Genomic DNA, 27,924 nt, shown 5'->3' on the forward strand with positions numbered 1-27,924 from the left:
ATGGGGAAGGGTCTGTTGTGCTTTGGTGAGTATACCTTTCAGTTTTCAATCTTCCTACTACAGTTGTTAGGAAGGACAGAGATTTCCTACAGAGTTGGTCTTAAAAGCCATAGGGTGAATGTGTTCTAGAAAAGGTTTCACACTGTTGCCTTTTGAGAATGAGCAATAATGTTCAAAGTGCTGTCACATGGTTTGGAAATCTTTTTATTAGAGTTATGCCAAATTTGTGCCAACATAAAATATATGGGGGAAACGTGGAGCTACTGAGAGTGGGATTTCTCCAGTATTTTTGAAAGAAGGCATCTTCCTGAGGTGATCCCAGGTAGTCAGAATCTACTTAGAAAACACTTAGATAACACTATCTCATCATGTCATCATTCAGTCAGTTAAATATAGCTATGTGATGATGCCATGAAGCCAAATCAGAGTGAGGGTTGGAAACTCAGGCTTCTTGGTGATGCCAGGTAATCAGTTGGGTTTGACTACACAGTGATGTTACAAAGCCAAATCAGAATGAAGGCAATGCTTTTGGTGAACAATTCTATTCTGCCTTGCTGTAGAATCCCAAAAATAACCCTAAAAATGGGTATAGGGTTGTGCTGGTTCATCGCACAGGTGGTGCATTGTGTGAAGCATGGCCCCTCCATTTTGATTCAACTCTATTTCCACATACTGATGAAAATATTTTTATCTGTTTCTAACACTTTTGCTTTTCTTTTGCAGGTTTGGCAGTTCTGCTGCAGCTGCAGCTTGGTGAGAAACTTTCCCTATATGGTTAATGAGACTAAAGTAAAGGTGGCTTTCTAGGGAGGCAGAGTGTTTAAACCAGCCATATTCACTATGCTGTTATAGTCCACAAGGGGTCACACAGTGAATATGACTGCTTAGGTAACAAATGACTATTATAGCATTAAGGTGTCTGGAAGGGATAAAGCTCTTTAAAAGTACAGTTTATAGATATTTTGGCATGAGGATGCCATAGGGAAACAACTTTGGAATCTCAGTAGGATCAGTGAGAAGGAGACTAGACTTTCCTGAAGGATGGTGGAGTTATTTCAAACTATATGTGATTATTTCGTCCATTTTTAAAAAAATCACAGTACAGTCTTGCATGAGACACATGGTGGGAAAAGGGGATGCTTAACCCTTCCACCTGTTCATCCTTGAAAATAGTCATGCCTAGCTATTTTCCCATCCACTGAGGAAAATATAAAGGCTTCCTGTGCATGTATTTTTCCAACTTTGAACAACACGTTAAAACCCTCCAGTTCTGAAACAAAGTAGCCCTTCTGCCAATCCATGCATTTTTTGGGCTGGGGGAAGATGCCTGGTATACATGCACAAACTCTCCCTGTTTTAGAACTCTGAGCAGGGAGAGCTAATGCACAAGGAGGTCCCCTTTTACAGACACCTTCCCTGTGTGGGCAGTGGGAGGTGGATGGGGGAGACGCCCAACAAGGGCTAATTTGCAGCGAGTGGCTATTTTACTAGCTAGAATAGTTTTTATAGCATAGTTGTATAAGGCACAATGACAGCAAGAATGAAAATGAGCCCTGCAAATGTTGCTCATCTTGGTTTCACCCCCCTGCCCCTTTTCAGGTTCTGCCTACAAACTAGTGTGCTATTTTACCAACTGGTCTCAGTACAGGCCAGAGCCGGCCAAATACTTCCCAAACAACATTGATCCAAATCTCTGTACTCATTTGATATATGCCTTTGCCACTATGAATCAACATAAAATTGCTCCTTATGAATGGAATGATGAGGACAGGCTCTTCCCTGAATTTCAAGCACTTAAGAACAGGTCAGTATTTTCTTTCCCCAGAATGAAGTGAAAACAGGTGATTTTCCAAACACGATTTTCCATGTATGGAGGCACAAATAGTATTGAAGACGGAATCACATATAACTGTTTTGATGCAAACGTGAGCACAAATAATCACGAATGCACAATAACAAACACATTTGGAGAGGCCCATAGTCTAATTACTATGTAAGCTTCATGCAAGCAAATCAAGATGAATCAATAGGTCATCTGAAGAAACCCTGTCTATTTGTACAAGCATGTAACATGGATCCTTTTTTAAAGTTTCAGTTTCAAGAAATTGTTGCAAGAGATCTTGAAATAAAATAATAATAATAATAATAATAATAATAATAATAATAATAATAATGAATTACTTTGTGCCTTGGTTTTTGTTCAGCATCTCAACATTCCTTTAACATTTCACCTTTGACTCTGGAATCACCATGCAAGTTTCTAGACTGATATTCTCTTACATATTTTACAGCAACCCCAATCTTGTCACACTGCTAGCTATTGGAGGCTGGAATTTTGGCACACAGAAGTGAGTATCCTTTCCACATACATACTAAACTGTGACAGTATTAAGACTCTGAAGCCATAGAGTGTGTTCCTGTTGAGCATTTGAAACGCAAGCAGACATAAGGTTCAGGCCAGAGTGATAGCTATGGACAAGCAATGATCTGAAATTAAATTCTGACACTGGTTGAGGAATAAGGTATGGGTTGTGATAACAAACCACTCCAACAGGGTAAAAGCAGCTTTTGACGAGGGGTTCCAGTGACCTTGTTATCTAGGAATAGGGTCAATAAAAGTGATGATGATTGGCATGATACCTGCAGAACTGTTTATGCTGTGTTCTAAATAAAAACACAAAAGCAACAAATCACAATTTTGTGCTACAATAATCTAGTTCTATGCCAATAATTCTGAATTCTGTATAAATTATTACAAAATGGACATATTTGCATATATTTCTTTCATTTGCACAACGTAATCCGATATGGCTAACCAGAGGAGCTATCCAGGGTACTGGAAACTCCCTCTGCCTGACCTGTCCTACTTAGCCTTCCTTCTGGCTTCTGAGCATGAAGCAATGTCCAACTGTCATACTTCTATTGGGTTCCTCTTACATGTTTCCCAAGCCGCTTGCCCATGGGCAACTTCTGCATGACTAGAGCAACATTTAAAGGACTCAACCCTATGAGTGGGGACTGATTGCACAGACTCCAGTCAAGGAATCAATGCTTTGCCAGGAAGAAATGCCGGTTACATGGGCAAGATCTATATGACCAGACCCCTGACCAGTGGTCGGGCCATTTAAACATTACATGAGCTGTGTGGAAGATATTCTTGGAGAAGTGGCTCCAACATGGTTGTGATAAACTTTATAAAGTACATAGCAGCATGCATTAAGTAAAGGAAGACGTTTGCTGGAATTCTTAGGGTGTAAATTGTGCATTCACCACTAATCTTTCACTGTGCAATTGTGTTTTATACATACTCCTAATTATGAGAGTATGTGTGATATCAGTTGCAAAAGAGAGCATACATGCATTAAACAGAATATTGTTTACTAAAAAGGGAATGATATCTAAATGGTATGCAAAGGCATGTGGGAAATTGTCTAAGAATCCCCTCTTCCTAGGTTCACTGAAATGGTTGCCTCAGCTACCAATCGTAAAATCTTCATTGATTCAGTGATTGAATATCTTTGTAAGTTTGGGTTTGATGGGATTGACCTGGACTTTGAATACCCAGGATCGAGGGGAAGTCCTCCCGAAGACAAGCAACGCTTCACAATCCTGATTCGGGTGAGAAACCAACACACTAGTTTTGATAATCCCCCACAATCTGTGCTTCAGAAAATCAGCAGTAATGTTTGATTCCCCAAACCCCTTTGAAACCACACTTTCCTTATGTCTTACAGTTGTACATAAAGTTTATGTGCAGCTATTCACTACGCCAGATTTATGCACTGCATGAAAGCTTAAATGATTGGGACAAAATATTTTTGGCATAATATTTTGTAGCCTTTCTGGCTTTTGTCACTTTAAACAACACAATTGTTAGATTAGCACTACTACACCAGAGCTGCACACTGTACAGCAGGTGACACTCTTCCTCCAAGGATTTAAAAGAATAGCAGCAGCAACAGCTGAAATATAAGCAATGGGGCATGACCAATAACTTAGTAATAATAATGACTTAAATGGGGGCAGGCATGTTGGTCACTTGCAGAAAACAATGGAAGAGAGTTGAGTGGCACCATAGGACACTAGTCTGTTAATCTTTAAGGCAGGAGTGGGGAACTTCTGACCTCTGAGCTGGATGTGGCCTGTGATGGGTTCTCAAATATCCCTAGGCCTTTCCTCCCCAGTCCTGCTCACATAGTGACAGGAGAAGATAGATGGAGAAAGAGAAGTCCCACAAGGCTCTGTCATTTTAAATAACAGCAGCTCTAAAAAAAGTTCACAAATTGGTTTGGGTGGGTAGTCATGTTGCTCATCATTAATCGTGCAAAAAAGTAAATCAATAGGTAAGGCTCTTGCGCTGTTATGTTTCACTCACAATTTAGAAAAGCAATTGAAGCAAGTCTTGGGACAAGAAACCCATTCCCACCCCCCCTTACAAAAATATTATGTTTTCACTGCAGGAAAAATGCTTTTAGATAAGAATTGTGGAATGAATGCAACAAATGTGCAACAAGCTATTAGTGTGGAATGTTCTAACATTTACAAGATGTCTGTAGTGTAGATCAAAGTGCTGTTTGGCAATTTAAAAAACAGACATACATACCAATAAGGTGGCTGATGAATTAACCATAAATTTATGTAACCTGTTAACCAATTTAGAAGAAGGGTTTTTAAAAAAAAAAAAACATGCAAGAGTTTATAAGGAACATTAGGAAGGGGCAGTTTCAATGTCTCCTATAGAAATGTGTGAGCAACAGATACTCATGAGAAACAACAGTAAGGTTTGACATGATTCTCAATATCTCTCCATAGGAAATGCTGGCTGCCTTTGAGAATGGTAAATGTAATGGGAAAAGGCTTTTGATCACAGCAGCAGTTTCTGCTGGCAAAGGGACCATTGATGCTGGATATGAAATTGCTGCAATAGGACAGTAAGTACCAGGAAGTTCAAATGAGGATTTCAACTCTGCTCCTAAATCAGTGGTAGAATTTCCATTTTGTGCAGTTAAGTAGCAGTGTCACTGATGAAAACCTAGGAAGATTATAGAGTCATACCATAGCCTGGTATTGGATTTTCCAGCGTTTCTTATGTCATTACTCAATGACAGGGGTTCTCATATTTTTTACCTCAGGACATCACTTGAGATAACTGAAAACTACCAAGGCCCACCTTGGCTCAGAGCCAGAGCCAGTCACATATTGGTGGTGGAGCTTGGCCTAGTAAGCTGGCAATTATCAACACCATTTTCTGTTGATATCTATTCACTCTCTTGAAATTGCTAAATTCTTCTTCTCCACAATTATTTTCTTGTGGCAAGGAATTCCATAGTTCAGCCTTCTTTGAGCTAAGTACAGACATCAGCTCTGGAGGTTTTGTGACTCGGAGTCCCTGTTTGGGGCAGAATCTGCTAATCCAGAAGTGCTGAGTGAAGACAGCTTTTTATTTTATATTTTCCCTTCTGCTTGCCCACATGCTGCTCAAAGTATTTTTTTTTACTCTTGTGTTGCCATTTCTTCTCCCACTCTTCTATCACATTTCACTTGTACCCCATTCCTCTCTAAACTGTGAGTTTCTTTCACCTTTCCTCTCTACCCCTTTTACTTCCTCCTAGAGCAGCTTCCCTCTCATATCCTCTTCTCTTTTCCTAGTTTATTTATTTTTCTGTAACTATTAGTCTTCTGTCTTCAGCACCTCCTCTTGCCCTTTCCCCGCAGAGGAGGGAGACCTCCTTTTCCTCCTTGCTCCTGAACATCTGTCTCCTGACCACTGTGTGAGGAGCTGCAGGTGTTGGCACTGGACCAGCCAAAAACTACAGCATAGCTAAGGGGGCAGGGGCACAAGGTGGGTAAGTGAGGAGATACTGTGGCACTGAGGCCCACCTAAAAGTTGCCTGAGGCCCACTGGTAGTCCCCGGCTCACTGCTTAAGACACAGTGGTCTATAAGAAACCATGTACTAGCTATAGCAATGGTTTTGTTTGATTTATTCCAGACTTTTAGATTTCATCAGTGTAATGACATATGACTTCCACGGAGGTTGGGATACCTGCACAGGACACAACAGCCCATTGTATGTGGGATCCAAAGACCAGGGTGATTTAAGGTATTTCAACTGTGTAAGTAAAGCCTCCTGATCCTAGAAATGCTACTATTGTGTGTTTTTCACGAGACGGATGAATGTACTGAGTCCTAATTCCACCCTTCCCCTTTTCCTCAGGATTATGCCATGCAATACTGGAAGGACAATGGTGTCCCAGCTCAAAAACTGCTTATGGGATTCCCCACCTATGGGCGCACTTTCAGGCTTACTACATCAGATACAGGTGTTTGTGCACCTGTCTCTGGGGCTGGCTCTGCCGGCCCTTACACCCGCGAGGCAGGCTTCTGGGCCTACTATGAGGTAATTCACTTGCGTAACTCTCTTTCAAGCTCTGCTTGTCAGGCTTTTCATGCAGGTTAAATGCGATATGACTGTGTATATGGTTAGTTCCTGGGTCAAAGGGGGAGTACTTGAAGAGGGAGCTTTCTGTAGAGGTGAGTAGGAGGAAGAAGCCAGTGTGTGCCCGGAGACCTAGGAGTAAGCAAGGCTCTTTGTCTGCTGTAAAACAACTCAATGACCGCTTGCTTTAATAAGCACTTTCTCTGCGTATGTTGGACAACCCGGAACAACAGCATCTTATTAAAAAAAATAATTAAATGGCAATTCTAGAGAAAAGGGTGAATGCGGAAGTATCCTTAGTTGGAGCTGAAAGACTTAGCATTCCATGTCCTGTCACCATCTTGAGCTCTTGCAACGTTGCTTAATGGCAACAGGTCTGCAAACCGCTAATAATGTCCCATGTAATATGAGAGGACTACCACATAGCGCAGTTGGCACGGACTAAGGCTGATAAACTCATGGATTGCATGTTCGCACAGTGCTGGCACATGTTCCCAAGTAGTCGCATTGTTGGAAAACCCCCCCGCCCACATGCTATACTCAGTCTTAGATTATTTAAGCACCTAATTAGAGAACCGGACTACAATAGTTTTGTCATAAATGTTTCTCTCTATAGTTATCATGCTTATGCCAGCATTTTAAACAGTATCAGACATTTACCTTATCAAATGTGATTTCTTGTGCTCAATAATAGGTGCTTAGCTGTGGCTTGCTTTTCTTATCCTCTGTTTCCAGGTCCACACCCTCTTTTTAGATTTGTTCTAGAGGTCCAGTTTGAAATATTAATGATTTACTCTGCACAGAGGTTCAGATCAAGGCCTTAGAAACATGTGGCCATTCAGAGATAGATGTGTCAGGGGATGCTCTGATATGAGAGAAAATCTTTCTCAGGAAACCCTAACCCTTATTAGTTTTTAGGTGCCTGAATCAGCACAAAATGGGGGCCAAAGCTGAGTCCACAATGATGTCCTCTGGTATTAAGATTTGCAGAATGATTTTTTTTTTGTAATGTTTTCACAGATTTGCACATTTTTAAAAACTGCCACAAAAGAATGGATTGATGACCAGAAAGTTCCATATACCTACAAGGGTAATGAATGGGTTGGATATGATGACATTTGCAGCTACAAATACAAAGTAAGATGAATGTGTTTCATTTTCTTTTTACCATTTACCTAAAATTAGGACATACGTGGACTGCATGTTTGAACTGACATGGGATTTAGCAAAGATGTGAATTATTGCTGTCCAAATAAGAAGTGGTTTGAGTTACAGATATGAAATGAAAAGGAAAAATGCCATGGAATTTTTTATTAAATAGCTTTTTGTTTTGTTTTTTGCCAGGTCAAATACCTGAAAGAGAACAATTTTGGAGGTGCCATGGTTTGGGCAATTGATCTGGATGATTTTCTGGGTACATTCTGTAATGAAGGAAAATATCCTTTAATAAATGAGCTGAAGAGACTTCTTGAATCAAATGGTAAGCTGTTTCCAGAAGGGTAGCCATGTTAGGATCTTGTGGCATCTTAAAGATGAGCAAATTTCCTATGGCAGAAGTGTTCATGGGATGGATACAGTTCATGGCATGAGTTGCATGAAGTAGCAAACAGATATACAAACAAAAAGGGTGATGGTGGGAATGTAGAGGACTGAGGTAAGAGGAAAATGAAATGCAGAAAGAACAGACTGTGTTGATTACCTGAAAGCAAGATAGTGACAGTGACAAATTAGCAAGGCAGCAGTGATCGTGATGACACCCGGGCATTAACTTAATCTCAGTTTAAGCTACCAGTGACAGAAATGAATTGCCTGATAAACTATAGCTCAGCGGTTTCCCACTGAAGTTTCCATCTGTAACTCCTTTGTTCAATGATCTAGGACACTTGGAAAACTTATTCCTGCTCAGTTATGTTATTGTTAAGTAAATAGGCATGGTTAAGTAAATAGAATATTTGACTTACTGTTTAAATAATGCTTCCAATATGGCTCCAAGACTAGGAATGGTTATACACTGCTCCTAAATCACCAGAAACAGTGTGAATGCTTAAGGATTCAGTCTCTGGCACATGGTCATAAGTGGTGACCTTGCACTGCAGCAATGTCAGGATCTTAGCACAATTGCTACGCCTCTGCTGCTCACACAAGGACACTCACATTGGCAGTGCGGAATGGAGCAAGGTTTCCCTTTATTTTTTATGTTGCATTCCCTGGGCTTCTCATACTTAGGACATAATATCCTGGGATTATTTTAACCTCAGAATGATTCCACATAGGGCCAGATTTAGATTTGATGAGGCCCTAAGCTACTGATGGTAATGGGGCCCTTTATATGTCCAGCTGTCCTTTGTCAACAACAAAATGTCGCTGTTTTTTGTGTTGAATATATGGTATACAGTGGAACCTCGACTTCCATACACCTTGTCTCACGGACGTTCCAAGTTGCATCCGCGGCAAACCTGGAAGTAAACACTGGGTTTGCCGTGATTTGTGCATGCCCGGAAGCAGCTTATGCCATCTGCGCATGCGCAGAAGTGCGCTACCGCCAGATTTGTTGATCATTTTAATACTTTATTTATTTGTAATTAAATTCATTAATGGTTTTATTACAATCAAGCAGCATATACCGGTAAATGTTGTGAATCAATCAATCAATCAATCAATCAATCAATCAATCATGAAGCCATTTTCTAAAGTGTGAGAAGAGGACCATGCCTGTAAACAAACAGTGGAAATAAGCAATACCAAGTTGGGGATTCCCCTTGATATATCCATCATATGATCCCATATAATTATGAACGTACAGAATTCCTTTACAGGGTTCTGTGTTCAATGGGAGTCACAAATTCCTAAGCCATAAGTCTGTCTCCCATGTGAAGTGCAAGTCAGCCCCCAGTTGATCATGTACCTCTAAGAAATGAATAGCATTTGCAAGAAGACAAGTAGACTGGACATCTTTGGTTTACATAACACACACAATGAGCTTTGCCTGGGAGCACTTTCCTATTTATTTATTTGTATCTAAATTGCTATGACCTGTTTGCATAAACACACCTTCCCTGGGTGGCTTAGTCTTTTAGTATGATTCAGTAGGAATATGATTTTCTCACTACGTTGTTAAATATTAATTTTAGAGCCTATTGTGCCAGACTGCCCTGGTGGTGTAACTCCAACCCCTCCCACAACTACTACTACCACTAATGGAGATACAGGTCCTACTCCTCCTCCTGCAACAACAACTGTGGGGCCCCCAGTGCCTGGTAACTTTTGTGCCAACCAACCGGATGGTATCCATGCGGACCCAGAAGACAAGACCAAATTCTACGTATGCGCTAACCATCAGAGTTACAGTTTCAGCTGCGCAGCTGGATTGGTTTTCGATGACAGCTGCAAGTGCTGCAACTACCCTTAAATATTAACAGGTGGTTTCCATCAAGGAGAGATGATTAAAATTATGTAGCCTTGTGGTCCGCAGCAGACCCCTTTGCCTACAAATAAAATCTACCAGGCATGGCTAAAGTATGTTTCTGCTGATGTCTTTTTGGTAAAATACATTGGCTGGGTGTCCTTACTTTCATTCATGATAAATTTAAAGAAGATGTGACTTTTTATGTCCCTGAGCAAGATGTCATGGAGCTGAATGTGGCTCACCCAACATAGGCTTGTGCATAGGAGGGAATCACCAAAGGAACTTGAAAATGGGGAGGGCATAATCCAAAGGCATACGATGCAGCAATTTTGTTAAAGTTAATACTAGCAACAGAGGAAGTTTTCTTTATCTAGCCCAGCATTGTCTACTCTGACTGGCAGAGATTCTTTAGATTTCCAGGCAGATAGTATTTCACAATTCCTGCTACCTGATCTCATTTTGTAGTTTTCTGTTGTGAACTGCCCTCGGATCTTTGGATGAAGGGCAGTATACAAATTAAATAAATAAATAAATAAATAAATAATAATAATAATAATAATAATAATAATAATAATAATAATTGGAGATGCCAAAGATTAAACCTTCAGCATGCTAAGCATCCCTCCCCAGTCCAATCTCAGTGTGGCGATTGCTTAGATGTGAAACTGCCCAGTAATTTCATGTATTCTGCCCCCCATTCCATCACAGAAGAACAAACAAATGATAATAAACAGTATCTTAATTTAGGCTGGATTCTGTCCAAATAAATAGTGCTGCACGTCATCCCAATCTTTGAGTGATGCAAGATTCCAGAGGTTCCAGGTGTGCTTACTCAGGGTACATGTTTGCTTTTGGAAATGAGGCACAGTGGAGACTGTGGTGTCTTTATGATATGTGTTTATTTATATAACCTGAGCCTACGATGCAGGGGTTCACAGCATTAACCCCCTATGATGGAGGGGTTCACAACATTAACCCCACAGCATTAACAGAAACAAGAGGGTCTTGTTTCTCCCATAGCCTTGGATTCAAATAGACACCAGCCATGGGTCTAACCCTCTCTGCAGCTTGCTGCCTTTACCAGACTGCAACCTTTTCCCTCCAGGTCACATCCCAGCCAACTCTAAACCCTTTCTTTTGTTCTTCTGAGTTCCCAACCACTTGCCATCTAGTATAGAGCCTTTCTGTCTTAACGGCTTTCTTAATGGTTTAGCACCTTCATTTTGTCCTTCTAATGGTCCATAATCTCAGTTGCTTTTCTGCTCAGAAAATTGGCCTATCTTATACACTGTATTAACAATTGCCTTGATTAAATTCTCACCCCTACTGGACTCAGGAATTTAGAGGAGTCTGGTACCCACAAACTCATAACAATATCAGTCTGTTGAGAACTGACAACCCACCTTTTAACATGCCAAAATACCCTTGCTGAGATCCAGAATAAATTAACAACACAACATGGACGTGCCATACTGATGAAGCTCTGTGGAATGGTGGAGTTACCGCTACATCTGCAATCTGGTTACTCAGCAGAAGGTGGTGGTGGGGAAAGTTAGACTGAGTCTGGAACAGGCTTTCTGCTGGTGCCACTAGTTGGGAGAGTAGCTTGGGCAGACCCCATTTCAGGGTCTTCTGTGGGGCTGCTCTGGCAGTGATATCCCTGGCTAGCATCTTGCATGCCTGCAGATTCAGTGGGTGGGGTGGGCAAGGTCTGGGTTGGTGGGATTGCACTGGCTGAAATGACCAAAGGAATTCCTCCACTCAGTGCTTTTTTCTGGGGGGACACAGGGTGCACATACCCCTAAACATTTTGTGAAAGCCGGTCGCCTTCCAAGGTGGGCTGGGTTGCGGTCAGGCCTCAGACTCTTCCTGCACCCAGCAGGGGGGCATGGCTAGTCCCCTGTACCATTGGGGGAATCCCAGTCATGTCATGGCCACAGCCGGCCAATCCGGTTGGCTAGGGGGCGTGGCTAGTGGCATTTAAACAGCTGCATGGCCGAGAGTTCGCCCTTCTGTTCCTGCTTCCTGGAATCTAAGTTTGGCCTCATCGAGGGGCAGTATTTCAATATGAGTAGGAAAATGAGAGTACCCCTAAACATTCTTTTTTAGAAAAAAAGCACTGCCTCCACTCAATCCAAACCACATATGTAAGAGGGGTGTGTATGTTGAAGTGCATTAAATATCAAGTTACAAAAAATAAAATATAAATAGCAGAAGGGCAGCAGTCAAATAAAGAGGCACAATTAAACTCCAAAGCAGCAGTAGAAGATCATGCCACAGTTCAATCAGAAGCACAGGCAAATAAATTATTTTTAATCCCTCTCCTGCAATTTAACAAGGATGGCAGTAGATGGACATTTCCAAGGCTGGCTGGCCCAAGAACAGATGGCACTTCAGGAGAAGGGAACTTTGGTACCCAGGCCCCATTGTTCAACTTCTGATTGCCTTTTGTAAGCTGCCTTGGACCCCATTTTGGAGGGAAGGCATGGGATGTGTTGTGAACATTAGTTCTACTCAGAGTGGACGTATTAAGCGATTTGAGTAACTTAGGTCCCTTCATTTCAGTTGGCTGGATTCAACTACCCGGTTCCACTAGCAGAAGAAGAAGAAGAAGAAGAAGAGTTTGGATTTGATATCCCGCTTTATCACTACCCGAAGGAGTCTCAAAGCGGCTAACATTCTCCTTTCCCTTCCTCCCCCACAACAAACACTCTGTGAGGTGAATGGGGCTGAGAGACTCCAAAGAAGTGTGACTGGCCCAAGTCACCCAGCAGCTGCATGTGGAGGAGCGGAGATGCGAACCCGGTTCCCCAGATTACGAATCTACCACTCTTAACCACTATACCACACTGGCTCACACTAGCACAGAGGGGCTTTTCCAACTCTCTCTTCCCCTTGCATGCCCCCAAGTCTGCTCTGGAGGGTCAGAAAATCCCTAGAACAGCAGTTTGGGAGAATGCTCCAATGGGCAAACAGAAATGTTTGTGCTAATGGTACAATTAGAGCAATGTTGAATTCCCCCAGTAGGTCTACTCTAAGTAGAATTTATTTAAGCTTGTCGGGTTGATTCCAAGTAATAATTTATCCCTGTCATATACGGTGGAACATTTGCACACACAGATATGTAAATCTGTATTTATTTGTGCCATATATAAGCAAATGTAAAACAGTTCATAGCATAGAGGAACCTCTACAATTTAAAAATAATGTGCCCAACATCAAGAAATTGAAATGTTCACCAACACTGGGTGGGCCACTGCTAAATAGTGTTTACAGTAGATGGCAGTCTTGGAATGTTAATCTTAGTCCACTAGCTCAAAGCATCACCTCTCTCTCTCTCTCATCATAATAATCAACAACAACATCCACTGAGTGTGTTGTAAACTAACATGGGCTATAGGTAGATGAGTGGAACTTGATTTGTGCAGTGAAGTTTTCTTGGTTTCTCTCTGCATTGCATTATCCTATGCCCCCTAAAGTCACTCCTGAGGGCCAAGTGACCCTCTGAATAGCTCGTGTGCAGCAGGGCATGGGGATGCTGCAGAGGGATGAAATTTGTAGCTGTGCACACACTTTCAGAAGTGTACACTGAAAGCACATGGGGTGGGGCAAACAGGTGTGATTCCCATTTGGCTAGAGATGATACAGATGATTAGTGCCAAGTGGTTACAGGCATACCATTATACTTTACTTCCTTGTCTGGTATAATGTATTCCTTTAGGGAAAGTATCATATTTTCTTCTTAAGGCTGCATTGTTAAGGGCAAACCTCTTGTGATAATGAGGAGCAGCTTATTAGCTATATGCACGATTTATGCATGATGACTAAGATATTACAGTGGTACCTCGGGTTACAGACACTTCAGGTTACAGACTCCGCTAACCCAGAAATATTACCTCAGGTTAAGAACTTTGCTTCAGGATGAGAACAGAAATCGTGCAGCGGCGGCACGGCAGCAGCTGGAGGCCCCATTAGCTAAAGTGATGCTTCAGGTTAAGAACAGTTTCAGGTTAAGAACGGACCTCCAGAACGAATTAAGTTCTTAACCCGAGGTACCACTGTATTGTTAAACACCATGGTGATTTTAAAAAATGCATAAAATTAACACTGAAAAACTTTTGCAATAGCTGAACTTTGTAAACCTTTTGTGGTCTGGGCAGCCTGGAACAGGTTCCCATGTCTTGTTACTCTCTAAGGAATCAAGTTCAGCCTTCATGGCATTTAACCATAGCTCAGCAGCCTCTGAGGTTAAACTTTGGACCTCTTGGAAGCTTGAAGGTTCCCAAGCCTTCTCTGAGTTACTAACAACAGCTGTATCTACAATGACTGTTTTAGCAAACCCATCAGCATACCTTTCGGCTGGTTTCCCCTATGTGGCCCTTTCAGATCTGCATCCTATATACAACTATGGGCCTGGGCAGGCTGCAGATGGCAATAGAAAGCAAACTAAAAATGCTTTTGCAGTTCATCAAAACTATTCAGCAATATCAAGTTATAGGAAAACTGGTGCTATTAACAGTAATCCTTCTAGTTGGTTAATTGGTTCGGCAGCTTCCATGCATATGACGTGTGATGCTAATTATTTTCCCCAAGCGTTAAATGATAACTAATCAGAGGCAGCTACAGGAGAGCTATGAGATTCAGATGAGGGTCAGATGCCTTGTCAATCCCAGCAGCTATATAAGAGGAAGACCCGGCCTGCGGCCTGCCCATATGGTGGGTCCATACTTCACATAGCAGATATTATTGCTCAGGTATACCAGTGTTCAGTGATGTTTTTTCCAGCAAATGTACCATGTGGGTGGCATGTCTGCATCTTTAATCAGGCTAGGAGCATGATTATATTATCCACAATTTGTTTATTTGCTTCAGAAAGCAGCAGTGTCATCATAGTTTCCATAAAATGTGGCGTCATAAAGTGAGTGATAAAATGGATTATGTTTACATCACTACTACAAGCCCTAAGTTCACATGCACCATTTCCATTAATTCACTGGGTAGCCCTGGATAAATGGATATATCTCAGCATTCGGCTTCAATCCTATGCACACAACTTTAAGTGCCATTGAATAAAGTGGGTCTTATCTTTTAGTAAACACACACAGAATTGCTCTTTACATTCCCAGTCTGTAAGTGTAAAAAGTACTATGGAGTTGGTTCATTCAGTTCAATCCTTTGCCCCAAGAGCATTCATTAAAAGATAGCTATAGCAACTTCTGTAAAAAAGGACCTAATGAGGAAGTCTTCCAACTTCATTAGGTGACAACTCTGTTCCTGGTTGGTTCTATTCATTTGGCTGTTTTTGTAGCCTCTCAACTCTACACATCTATAAAATTGTACTTTTTTTTTAATCCTTCCAACTAGACCATCATAATCTCCATGGTCATCATCATGTGGTCTTCAACAAAATTACTTTCTGGTCTCTTCCAAAATATTCTCCAACTTTCCCTATCTTATGCTATGGCTTTTGTGTTGTTCACTTCAGTTGACCAGAATGACCGCTCCCTGCTTAAAACGGGGGGCGCCCTTTGCGTGGACGCGTGCAGCCCCTAGATCTGGAGCGGCTCCAACAGCATAGGCTTGGCTTTGCCTTCCCTCAGGTGGGATACCTGGAGGTCTCTGCCTACCTCAGTCAGCTGTCCAATCCCACCTGGGGGAAGCGTTGCCAAGGAGACCAGGCCAGGTAGGGGAGGGATTACCTGCCCACACAATAGAGGGAGGATCTTACCTGGGAATCCTCACTTGGCTCCAGAGCTTCTCCCACCCTACCCACCCTCAGTTAATGTCTTATTTTGCAGGTTAACTTTTCGTCACAGGTTTTGCAGGTTAACTTTTCTTCACAGGTATGCGGGCGCTGCTACGTTAAGGTCGCTGTTAAAGGGCCGGAAAGGAATTTCCCTGCATTGGCAGGTTTCGCCTTTCCCGTAGCAAAACGTCACAACTTTGGCGGTATCAGGCCTTGGGTGGAATCCTTTTGTCCATCTTCCTCTTTGCGGCGGCGATACCAGGGTTCCCCGTTAAAGGGGTTTTCTGAAGGGAGGCTTTGACCGTACGCCGAAAGGTCGTCATTGCTCTCCCCTGCAGCGGCGGCGTAACGGGGGCGGCTATCTCTGCTTGAACATATGTTCTCCAGAGCCGGCCCATTCCCCCCCCCCACTGGATAACCCTGATGCTCCCTAGGTCCCCGGCTGGGGACTGGGGAGGGAGAACGCCCAATGCCTGAGCCAAGGTCTACCCACATTTGAAATTTAATAAAGTTGTGGCCAATTTAATCCCATAGCACGTTGTCTTGAGTCGTGACGGGGGGACTGCGCGGGATCTGGGGACTCCGCCTGTCCACGCAAATAGAAATGTGAGCAATGTAACCTTCATAATAAGTGTATAAAAACATTTCCCTCTGAATAATTGTTGTGGAAGAGTCTAACTTTGGCTTTGCATACGTGAAGGCAAACCAAGGCCACTGAATAGGAAAGCCAAATGGGTATTTTCAAAACAATAGAAACTGCTTTGCTGTGGATATGGCAGGCTAAGTACAAACAGAGGGAGGTGGCTGGTGAGGCAAGAATAAATAGCCTTGACTTTCTTTCATTATTAGATGAAGTTCAATCAGTCAAGCTACTTGTCACATTCTGAAGGTTAAGTTGACACCATGCCCAGTTAGAACATTTCAAAGAGTTTGCTCTGATTGATCAAATGTTTGCTCCACTCTTGCCAATATTTATCTTTATTCAAGGGGCATTCAGCAGAAAGATGCCAAAGGGAGGAATACTGAAGAAGTACTGAGTCATTACACTTCTCTTATATCACCCTATCCAAATCAACAAACCTGAGAAACTCAGATGTTGAACATCTGAATTGCTCTATGACTGGCTCAACAAATAGCATCATCAAAATGGAACCACCTAATTAAACCAGGGCTGTGGAACCTGTGGCCTTCCAGATGTTCTTGAACTAGAACTCCTATCATCCCTGATTTCCCCCCATGCTGGTTGGGACTCCAACATCATGGTCCAACACCATCTGGAGGGCCAGAGGTTCCTCGCCACTGTATTAAAACCCTGGGTACTTTGAATATTAGTGCTATGTTTTATTTCCAGCCTGCCATCAACATGGAGAGAGAGCATCACCTGCTGATTCAAAATTGATTATGAAACCTGCTGCTGCTATTTGACTAGGAGCTGCAACAAAATATATCTGAATATGCATAAAAGCAGAAACCAGTGACATCATGTTCTGCACCATTTTTCAAAAGCATGCAAAACCTGACCCTGATTGTATTTGTCATGCAAATTTGTTATGGGGGTATAATTGCAAACAATAAGAGAATTTGTTGTCAGGTGAAATGTACACACATTTTTGCTGGGCCCACTAGGATAAGACACCTGCAGTTTTATTTGTTATTATTTTATTACATGAATATCCTTCTCTCCCCCTAAGGAGCTCAGGGAACATAGATGGGTTTCTTGCCTATTTTATTCTCACAGCACCCCGTGAGAATAAAGTAGGGTTAGGCAACAGGGGATGGAAATTCAGTTCACATTTAAAACAGAATCTATAAAATTTGCAAAACAATATGAGAACTACAACACAATCATCTTTCAAGATTCGCACTTACCCGAATTTTGCAAGGGAGTTCTCGAACGAAAAAAATGTTTACAAAAATGCATATCTTTGGGAAAAGTGTGCATCAAAATGAATGCAATCATATCTTGGATCCCGAATGCCCTGGAACTCGGACATTTTGGCTCCTGAATGCCGCAAACCTGGAAGTGGTCGTTCCGGTTTGAGAATGTTCTTTTGGAACCCAAACTTCTGATGGGGCTTCTGTGGCTTCTGATTGGCTGCAGGAGCTTCCTGCAGCCAATCAGAAGCAGTGATTTGGTTTTTGAATGTTTTGGAAGTCGAAGGGACTTCTGGAATAGATTCTGTTCGACTTCCAAGGTACAACTGTATCTTAGTGAAAATAACACACAAGCATGCATTATATTAGGAGAACTTGCAAGCAACAATAAACTTCATCCAAAAATGTGTTTATTAGGAAAAATTCACACTAAAATGCCGAAGAATTTTCACCAGGACAAAAATAAAATAAAAAATTGCTGCAGAAATGTAGAGAACTGAATTGAAGATTGGAAAAATGAGAATCTGAGAGAACCAAAATGGACACACCCCTCCCATCCCTGGTAGTGATTGTTCCAAGAGCAGTTCCCCTAGTCTGACCATTATATCACATGGGTTCTCTTTAGGTCTTTGCCAGGGTAGAGACTTTTGAAGTGATAGTCAGATGCTCAAGTTGCTGTTGCCCTTGAATACATGAGATTTTATTGATTGTTCTATTTGTCTGGGTAGTATGCAATCTGGTGGGTGCACCACAGGTGTGTGGGTTCCACAGCGATAGCTGATATTTCAGCCTCCATATAAAGCCTTGCTCATCTCCTGATCTGGACTTCCATTCGAAGTCAGGAGGAAAGATGGGGAAATTTCTGCTGTGGGTTGGTAAGTCACTCTTGCATTCTCGAGACCTGCCAACTGTTGAAACCAGATTTTTTTTAAAAAAAACATCCCTGGAAAGCTTTGCATTATGACATCTTTCCCTATTAAGTTTTGTGTTAATACACAAACTTTGCTAAAACATTTGCTTAAGGGCAGATTCAGTGGGTGACCAATTTCTTTGTGGTCAGGGTCATTTGATGGCCCCATATGAGATCAGGAAGTCTTATTACTGGCAACCCACTTTCCCAAAGGTGGGAATTCCAGAGGCATCTCTGAGTTTAGGTTTCTTTGTATGAGAAAGCATCAGTGTTTTGATAGCATTTAATTCGTTCACAAATATAGAAGCAGCTCATAGTGGAGCCGACAGGAAAGCTGCTCATCTTGCACCAACCCCTCAGAGACAACAATTGCACTCCAGGGATCTTTCCACTTCATCAAACACACAGTCTCCAAATTCAAAAGGCCAAACTGTTTCTCTGCCATCTCCCTTAGCATTGGGGCATGGGGAGGCGGGACACAAGAAGGAGCTTGGCAGCTGATTCAGTGAAGGTTGCCTGGCCAGTGTAAGTACCAGAGCTGGGAATGTAGCACAGCTTCAAGTCCTCCTACTGTTGGCCATGGGATAGGTTTGTATTCTTAGACATAACACACTTTTGGCCTCTGGGTAGCTTTATGGACACTGGGAAAACATTAACAATGGAATGGAACCCTGCTCATGGTGTTTCTCACTTTCTCTTTTCCTATTATTCTTATTCTGTCATTTTCTTTTGCAGGCCTGGCCATTTTGCTGCACCTGCAGCTGGGTAAGCAGCTTATTCATTTTATTTGTTTGTGTCTATGTGGCTGCATTATATATGTGAAGATGCATCATGACCTGATTCCCACTAATGGAAGGAACTGAACACTGATAAATAAAGTCACACTAATGAAACATTTACAAGATGCCCCCTTCCCCCAATTTCTCTGAAATACAGAAATAGGGGCACAGTAGGGACAATGATTTACTAGGAGCAGGCAAGAATGTACAGACTGTTCCTGGTACAATAAGAGGGACAAGGGAGTACATGGCACTTATGGGGATAACTGAGCTCAAGGTTGCAATGACATTTTGTTGTCACAGGGAGAGGGACTGGAAGATGAGGGAGAGGGAAATACCTCAGTATAAAATACAGTGGTACCTTGGGTTACAGATGCTTCAGGTTACAGACGCTTCAGGTTACAGACTCTGCTAACCCAGAAATAGTACCTTGGGTTAAGAACTTTGCTTCAGGATGAGAACAGAAACCGCATGGCAGAGGCGCAGCAGCAGCGGGAGGCCCCATTAGCTAAAGTGGTACCTCAGGTTAAGAACAGTTTCAGGTTAAGAACAGACCTCTGGAACGAATTACGTTCTTAACCCGAGGTACCCCTGTACAGAAGTCCAGCTCAGATGATATGTAAAATCTAAAAATCCTTAGTTTAGTCATATTATTGCTGAAGAAAATGCATGTAAGAACAAACCCTGTGTGACTTGAATCAGTCATTGAATGTGTGACATGAATAAGCCACAAGCAGAGGTTTCTTCTGCCTAATTAACTGTGGTTTTCTTTCCTCCATCCAGGCACAGCTTATAAACTCGTGTGCTACTTCACCAACTGGTCTCAGTATAGGCCAAGCCCTATGACGTATTTCCCGGAAAATGTTGACCCACAGCTTTGCACCCACTTGTGTTATGCTTTTGTTACTATGAAAAACAACGAGATAGCACCTTATGAATGGAATGATGAAGAATTCTTCCCTCGGATCCAAGCATTGAAAGAGAGGTCAGAATTATGAAGTTGTGTTAAGGTAGCTTATCTGAATCCTGCTTATAAATACAGGGTGATAAACAATGATAGAGAAGACCAGTTGAGTGATATCCAATGAAGTAGTTTCAAGAGTGCTAGGCCTCTGGCTGCTCCTCCCTCTCTTTTCCCCACATGCCCCTTGCTCCCTCCCCATATCAGTTCTGGAGAGTTGGGGGAACCTACAGAACACATTTGAGGCATGCATGGGTGAAGGAGAGGGAGTTCTAAAGTGCAGCCAGAAATTCATACGCTAATAGAACTACCTTGTTGGAAGCCACTCATTTAAATCAATGGGCATAAATAAAGTCCACTGATGTCACACTGTAATGACTTAGTTGGATATTACCCATACTCTGCAACAGCTATAAATGCAGAATAAACTATCAGCACAGCACCACTGCAGACGCACATCTCCTTCTTGTGCCTGCATCTGTGGCACAGAAGAATTTGGTTGCTGTTGATTCTTGTCTCTGAAGGTAGTGGCAGAGTAAATTTTGGATTTCTTCCACTACTTCACTCTATAATTCTGTTGTTCACATGTTGCATGCAACTCATTTTAGTAGAAGTGGAATCTGCTGTTGTGCCTGCATTCATGGGAGTGACATAATATGTCAAACAAGGGTGAGATCTCATGGATTCCATCTGGTTTCAGATATTGGGTCATCAGTGCTGCATTGCGCATGCTGCATAATTTCATTGTATGTATGGCAAAGGGTGATGTGAGCAAGTGGCTACCAGTGTCAGTGTGGCCGCACAGCCAGATTTTATAGTTCAAAGGTGCAGTGCAAACACTGTCATTTTTCTTTATCATTAAAGAAAATAGTGTTGAGGGAGGGGTGTTTAAAACCAGCAAAATAATTGTGCTGTTTGTACTGTGTCTGCCTTTTCTCACAGGAATTCGGAACTGGTGACACTGCTCTCAATTGGAGGATGGAACTTTGGCACCGAATTGTGAGTCTTTTCCTATTCATTTTATGCTGGCACCACTGATGGTGAGAAGGTTTCTGATAACACCATACATAGCCTGATTCCACTTCATGGGACATTACGCCTTGTTCTGCTATGTGCCAAAGGTTCATTGAATTCTGATGAAATATGTAACCCTACTTATCGTAGGTTTTAAAAAAATAATACTCTGCAGTTTTCCAGTAATCATGCCCAAAGGAATGATTTTGAGCCTTGTTGCTGAAAGGTGTTAATTGCTCAACACCAATTCTTGTCACAATGCCTATATTCTTAATTGGTGTACTGTTGTGGAGATGCCCTCTGTACATGGCCAAAGGCTTTTGTCAGCATCTAATAAACAAACCATTGTTTATGCACACAAGGTAAAACTTTGCAGATCCTGTCTCCTGCTTATCTGCATTGAGTAGAGCCAAGCTGATTTGCATTGCACTGAAGTGTGATATTACTTCAAAGATCAGAAATGCTCTTTGTCAAGATTTATAATTTGTATTCAACAGAGAAATGAAGCATTAATGTAATAAGGCGTGATAATGAGTACAGTGATGATGGCAAAAATGGGTTTTGGAAAATATTGAAAGGTTGTGGTTGAGCATGGTTATGTTCAGCACATGCTCCAGCTCATATGAAGCACTTCTAAGTCCCAGATATTCCTGAACAAAGAATTAATGAAGAGTGCTTAACTCTGCTGTGTTGTGCTCTAAAGTTTGTTTTTGTCTGCACTAGCAGAAATAAAGAAATCATATTTAAGAGTGGACTTCTCCACAGGTTCACCATCATGGTTTCTACAGCTGCGAACCGCAAGACCTTCATAAATTCAGTGATTGCATACCTCCGTAAATATGGTTTTGATGGAATTGATCTAGACTTTGAATACCCAGGCTCTAGAGGAAGCCCTTCTGAGGACAAGCAACGCTTTACCACCCTGGTTCAGGTAGGAATGTCACCTGAATACACCAGTTGCAAATATTCTTGACAATTTTACCTGCTTTACTCAAGACATTAATAAATTCATTTATCCTGTTGAATAAGCATTGCTCACCATTCTTGTATCATAGGAAATGCGGGATGCCTTTACACAGGAAGCTGCAAGAAGTGGGGCGTCTAGTCTACTGATCACAGCGGCAGTGTCTGCTGGTGTGGAGACGATTGATGCTGGATATGAAATTGCTAAGCTAGGGCAGTAAGTAGAATTCTCAAGATACCCTGGGTCTAATTCAATGTGAGCTTGCACAGTTATTGTATGCAGAAAGTACACCCTCTCCTTTTATAAATACAGGAAAAGGTTGAAATCATAATGGCCATCTTTCTTAAATACAACATATTTATTATGAGTATCAGTAAAACAAAAGGCACAATTAATGCACTCTTTGTAAAAACACACATTACTAGGATCGGATTTGAGGAACTGCACATTGGTTCCTCAAATTTACCAAAACTGACAATTCTCTTGAAATGAATGGGATTTCCAAACCAGTGTTTTTAAGATCAGGGTTTTAATATCCCTTGTAAAAGATCCTGGGAGATTCATTAGGTGTGGATGGGTGTTGGGCTGTTGCTGTTAGGATTGCAGTGGCTCCTCAAAGTCTGAGAGATTGCTGAGATGGATGTTTTAATGGCTAAAGGAAGAATATATTTTTATCTGATTTAGAAGAGTAATGGACACTTTTTATTCAGAATGTAGTCTATATTGTAACCATGTAACACTGCAAAAACGTGTTTTGGCAATTGCTTTTCTTTCTTAACAAAAACAATAGTAGACAAAAGTAATTAAAAATGGCAGTAGGATGGTTTGTGCTCCCCCCTCACTCATAGCCATAAGCTGTATCCAGTTGTGACCCTCCGCTGATGGAAGGCTCTTGGGCCTACCACAAGTTTCTGTTGATGGAAATGAGGAAGACAGTTTTCCCTGATTTCCTCTTCTCTCTGCACTTCCCTCAAATCTGTTCAAATGGGTTGGTAGATCTTTTGGAACAACATAGTAGGCTGTGTGAGGGGAAAGAGGGAATTCACAAACCCCTTCCAGTCAAGTGACACACACCTCTCCCATTGAATCAGAGAACCTTCTGTCAGCCAGGTTGGACTTCTGATCCATAGGACTGAACTGCATATTTTCCATATCTTACAAGGGCAAGGGGAAGTCTATGTATATGGGAGTCAGATTCAGTAAGTGCAAAATGATGCTCCATTTGACTGGTGGCATTTTAGCTCATTTCCCCACAAGAGCAAACCGCAATGACACAGTGGTTGAATTCAACTGCTTCCTAACGGATGATTACTGATTTGCGTCAGACTCATGGATTTCATCAGCGTGATGACGTATGACTTCCACGGTGACTGGGATAGCACCACTGGATGCAACAGCCCCCTGTACTCAGGTTCTGACTGGTGTGACGTCGACTATTTCAACTGCGTGAGTAAAGATCCCTTGAAGCCCCTTTCTTATCTATCTAGTAAGATTAAAATATATTGTAAAAGATGCACCTCTTTGTGTTTTGGCAGGCGTATGCGATGGAGTATTGGAGGGACCAAGGGGCCCCGGCTGAGAAACTCCTCATGGGATTCCCCACCTATGGGCGTTCTTTCACGCTCAGTAATAGTGGCAGCACAGGTCTCTGTGCTTCAGTCTCTGGTGCTGGTCCCCCAGGGCCGTATACAGAGGAGCTGGATATTGGGCTTACTTTGAGGTATGAAACCTGAGAACATGATGCTTTGTAATAATGAATTTTATAATTACACATATAAAAGGTTGAGGTTTGTTGCTGTTACTGAGAATATTTACTGTTGCTGTTACTGTGATGCAGTTCATATTTGCATTGGGGGGAAAAGGTCCACAAACCTCCTTCGTCCTTTCTTGAGATACCAGAAGAGTTGAAAGACAAACTTACTTGTCCACCATCGTTTCTGCATTACAGTTGTACCTTGGAAGTTGAACGGAAACTGTTCCAGAAGTCTGATCGACTTCCAAAATGTTCGGAAACCAAAGTGTGGCTTCTGATTAGCTGCAGGAAGCTCCTGCAGCCAATCAGAAGCCGTGGAAGCCCCATCGGATGTTCAGCTTCCAAAATAACGTTCGAAAACTGGAACACTCACTTCCAGGTTTCGATTGTTTGGGAGCCAATTTGTCCAGGAGCCAAGGCGTTTGAGATCCAAGGTATGACTGTACATGTCAAGCAGTGGCATAGCGTGGGGGGTGCAGGGGGGCCGGCCACACCGGGTGCAACATCTGGGGGGAGGCACGGAAGAGACTCGAGTGCTAAAATCCATGGGTTACTTCCCTTGCCCCGGGTGCTGACAACCCACGCTACGCCACTGATGTCAAGTCCTCAGTGAGTCTAAATCAAGCTGCCTAATTTTCAGCCAAGCATTGTTCAGTTCTGTGGATAGCTACCTATCAGGGATGCTAAAGTATTGGATTTCCTGTATCAGCAGGAGCTTAGACTAGATGGCCTTTGACTCAAAGCAAAATAGCAATAGCTTATTTGTTTCAAGGCAAGTCTTGGATAATCTCATTAATTTCCTGTTTTTGATAGGTGTGCGCTTTCCTAAAGGATGCTGAAATACGATGGCTGGAGGATCAAAAAGTCCCATATGCCTACAAGGGGAATGTATGGGTTACATATGATGACATTTGTAGTTATAGACACAAAGTAAGTCTTTTTGTTTGTTTTAAAACTTTATTTACTAATTCTACCTCTAAAATATTTATTTCTGCTGTTGAGACATACATGATTACACTTGTTACTGAAGGGAGAATGATTGAACTTTGCCCTCTTTTTCCTTGTCATACAATTTTATAAATGTTTAACATGTCTCCCTGTTGCTAAATTAGCTGCAGGGAGAGCAGTAAGTTCAACATTTGTACCATTGTATGATAGTTGGAGGAGATTTTTGTCTGGTCCATGCTTTAAATGAACCAAACCAATTTGTACTGCCTGAACTAATAGCCAGACCAGAACATAATTATCCCTCAGATTCCACACTTCTCCAAATGTTGTGATAAACTTCTTGGCTCAAATAACATATTTGGATGCATGAAAAAAAAAGATATTTTAAGATAGAAATGAGTTTAAGTTTTTAAATCCATATTTTGTGATAAAATACATATTTAGATACAAATGTTCATACGGACTTGTTGTATGCAGATATATCACAGATTAATGCGGAAATGGGATGGAATAAACTTGAATGAACACATGTACAGTTGATACAGAACGATTTCTCTATCCTCACCCTTAATCTTATCTTTTCTAAATTTAGAAGCCCCTAAACCCTGGAAGGTCTAATGGGTGGGTCAAAGACAGTTCTTTTTAATGAATTAATTCTATGGAGGGTAATGATATACTAACTGTTATATCATCTATTTCTGTCTACCTTTTTTGGGTGATTCCATTGCATCTGTTTACATTTGATGGCAAATCAGAATATATAGTCAATTTTTACATTTCTTAAAATTGTAGGTCAAATATCTGAAAGAGCATAAGTTTGGAGGTGCCATGGTTTGGGCCATAGACTTGGATGACTTCCGTGGTACTGAATGTAATCAGGGAATAAATCCTTTAATAACTGAGCTGAAACGATTGCTTGAAACAAATGGTAAGAGAGTGTGATGGAGTGCAACTTTTTCATCTTCTCTAGTATTGAGATGGGAATGAAAAGTGCATAACATATTCTGAGCAAGCCTGAATTGTTGGTGTCCCTCTTGATGGCCTTTCCCAATAGTTACAATAATGACAACCTAGGCGACTGTGTTGGAGCAGAAGTTCCTCTATATTATTACTTGGCTGGTTTGGTGCTTGAGAAGCCTTCTCTTTCACCTACACCAGGGGTTCTCAAAATTTCTAGCTCACTCAAGAAGGCTGGGAACCATGCCCACATGTATTGTAAACGTGCATTCACAAAATAATGGTGCTGAGGCAGAGCTAGTCACAAATGGTGGAGGATGGAGCCAGAGTTTGGCATAATCAGTTGGCAATTACCGACATCATATTCTGTTGATATCTAATTCCTCTTCAGAAATGGTTCCTTCTTTTCTTCTCCCGCAGCCGATCTGTCCCTTTTGCCTCCCTCCTTCCCATTTTCTCTTTTCCTTCCCTCAGACTTGGCTAGCCACTCTGCCCATTTCCTTTATTCTATTCTCTTCCTTCCCCCTGCTTCCATCTTAGCATGTTAAAGCCTTGTTCTCTAACCAGCTCCTGCGCGCGCACACACACGTCTGCACTGCACATATTGGGGATGGTTGCTGTTGGTCCAACCAAAAACCTATGGTACATCCAAGAAATGGGCTGTGGTGCTGAGGCCCATTACTGGTTCTTAGCCTACAGTTTGACCAGCTGGAGATATCTGCTATCTCTGATATCTGAGAGAGAGCTATCATTTCCTTGACTTGGGGAATGGACTTTGGTAGGGAACTGAAAGACTCTGTAGTCTTCTCCCTCAGTTGCATCCACCATGCACATGCAGTAGGAATAAGGGAGATGAGGAGAACAGGGAAAAGAGAAAGGTGTCTCTGTGTGTATAAATGAGAATATCACAACTGTTAACACTAGCAGTTCAATTTTGTTTCAGATCCCATTGTGCCAAACTGCCCTCTGGTTGATCCTCCAAGTACACCTACGGTTGATCCTTCAGTTACGCCCACAGTTGATCCTGTCATCACGACGCCAGGGGATTCAGGAGATGAAACTTTTTGTGTTGGGAAAGTTGATGGCATCCATGCAGACCCCAAAGACAAGTCAAAATTCTACATTTGTGTGGGAAACCAGACTTTTCAGTTTAATTGTGCAGCTGGCCTGGTCTTCAATGACAGCTGCAAGTGCTGTGACTACCCATAATATGAACACTACCCCGAACAAACAACAAAGATCAGGCTTACTGTGGAAGTCTCCTCTTCTCCTAAATAAAATTGTGAAACAGCCATGGCGTTCCAGTACACAATCATTTCCAAGCCAGTACACAATAATAAGAACCATTATTAACACTGTGCATCAAAACAGGATGCGAGCCACTGATTTTCTTTAGAAACAATTTGCTGCTTTAAAGTAGTGACTTGCATCCTATTTTGATAGAGCAAACCTTAGCATAACAACTAGAACCATAGGAAATTGACTAATTTTAGCTCCGTTTTCTTGTCCACATAGCCCAGTATTGGCTGTAGCTCTTCAGAGTCTCAGGGAGAGGTTTTCCCCATCACACGCTAGCTGATGCTTTTTTCAAGTAGAGAGGCCTGGGATTGTGAAAAGTCAAAGTTAAACCAGCAACAGTTTATGTAAGACAACCACAATATGAGAACATTAATTGTCTCTTTGCTGCTTGCAGGCAGACACCTTTCTAGCTCTCCTTACTCAAATTTGCGATCTCCAGCATAGTTCAGATGCAGGCCTTATTCTGACATGCCTTTCTCTATCTATTTAAGATTGAGTTTCAGTGTGTCTTCCCACCCACATCACCCACCATAGAGTGTCTGCTTTTTTTTATAATAGATTTTTATTGATTTTACAACATATATTAAAACACAATACAACTAACAATTGACGACACATAAACAAATAAACATGTAAACACATATAATTTCTTAACCTCTCTTTCTTGAACCTTGTTTCCACGACTTCCCCATACCTCCCTTTTCTGCATCCCTGTTTTAAACTTTTCCAGCAACCCCTAATTTCAGTCACCATAGAGTGTCTGCTAGTGCCTAGTTCAGCTGGTTGAATAGGGAGAAATGGCTTCACTATCCATCTCAGAACTTTGGCAGAAAAAGATCTGTTGTCTACAAAGTATGCTCCAATTCAATGTACT

General features: G+C 41.8%; 2 protein-coding genes across 2 annotated transcripts; both read left to right on the forward strand.

Moving 5' to 3' along the window:
* Positions 1–9,926, forward strand: LOC310764345 (acidic mammalian chitinase-like; the record flags this gene model as incomplete). Its single annotated transcript, XM_083618048.1, has 11 exons — positions 1–25; positions 724–753; positions 1,600–1,804; positions 2,292–2,348; positions 3,453–3,618; positions 4,813–4,931; positions 5,992–6,115; positions 6,217–6,399; positions 7,459–7,575; positions 7,783–7,918; positions 9,570–9,926. 11 exons carry the CDS (start codon positions 1–3, stop codon positions 9,845–9,847), a joined length of 1,440 nt encoding a protein of 479 aa, XP_083474174.1. The 3' UTR covers positions 9,848–9,926.
* An 8,389-nt stretch (positions 9,927–18,315) lies between these two features.
* LOC310765273 (acidic mammalian chitinase-like) lies at positions 18,316–27,030 on the forward strand (the record flags this gene model as incomplete). The annotated part of the gene is given in 12 exon segments (XM_083620052.1): positions 18,316–18,340; positions 19,111–19,140; positions 19,938–20,139; positions 21,058–21,114; positions 21,895–22,060; positions 22,185–22,309; positions 23,419–23,539; positions 23,629–23,788; positions 23,791–23,813; positions 24,660–24,776; positions 25,587–25,722; positions 26,695–27,030. Coding segments are annotated over 12 exon segments (1,428 nt in total). The 3' UTR covers positions 26,961–27,030.
* Between the last annotated feature and the right edge of the window lie 894 nt (positions 27,031–27,924).

This window comes from Podarcis filfolensis, assembly GCF_964270895.1.
Source record: "Podarcis filfolensis genome assembly, chromosome: 6".
NCBI lineage: Eukaryota > Metazoa > Chordata > Lepidosauria > Squamata > Lacertidae > Podarcis > Podarcis filfolensis.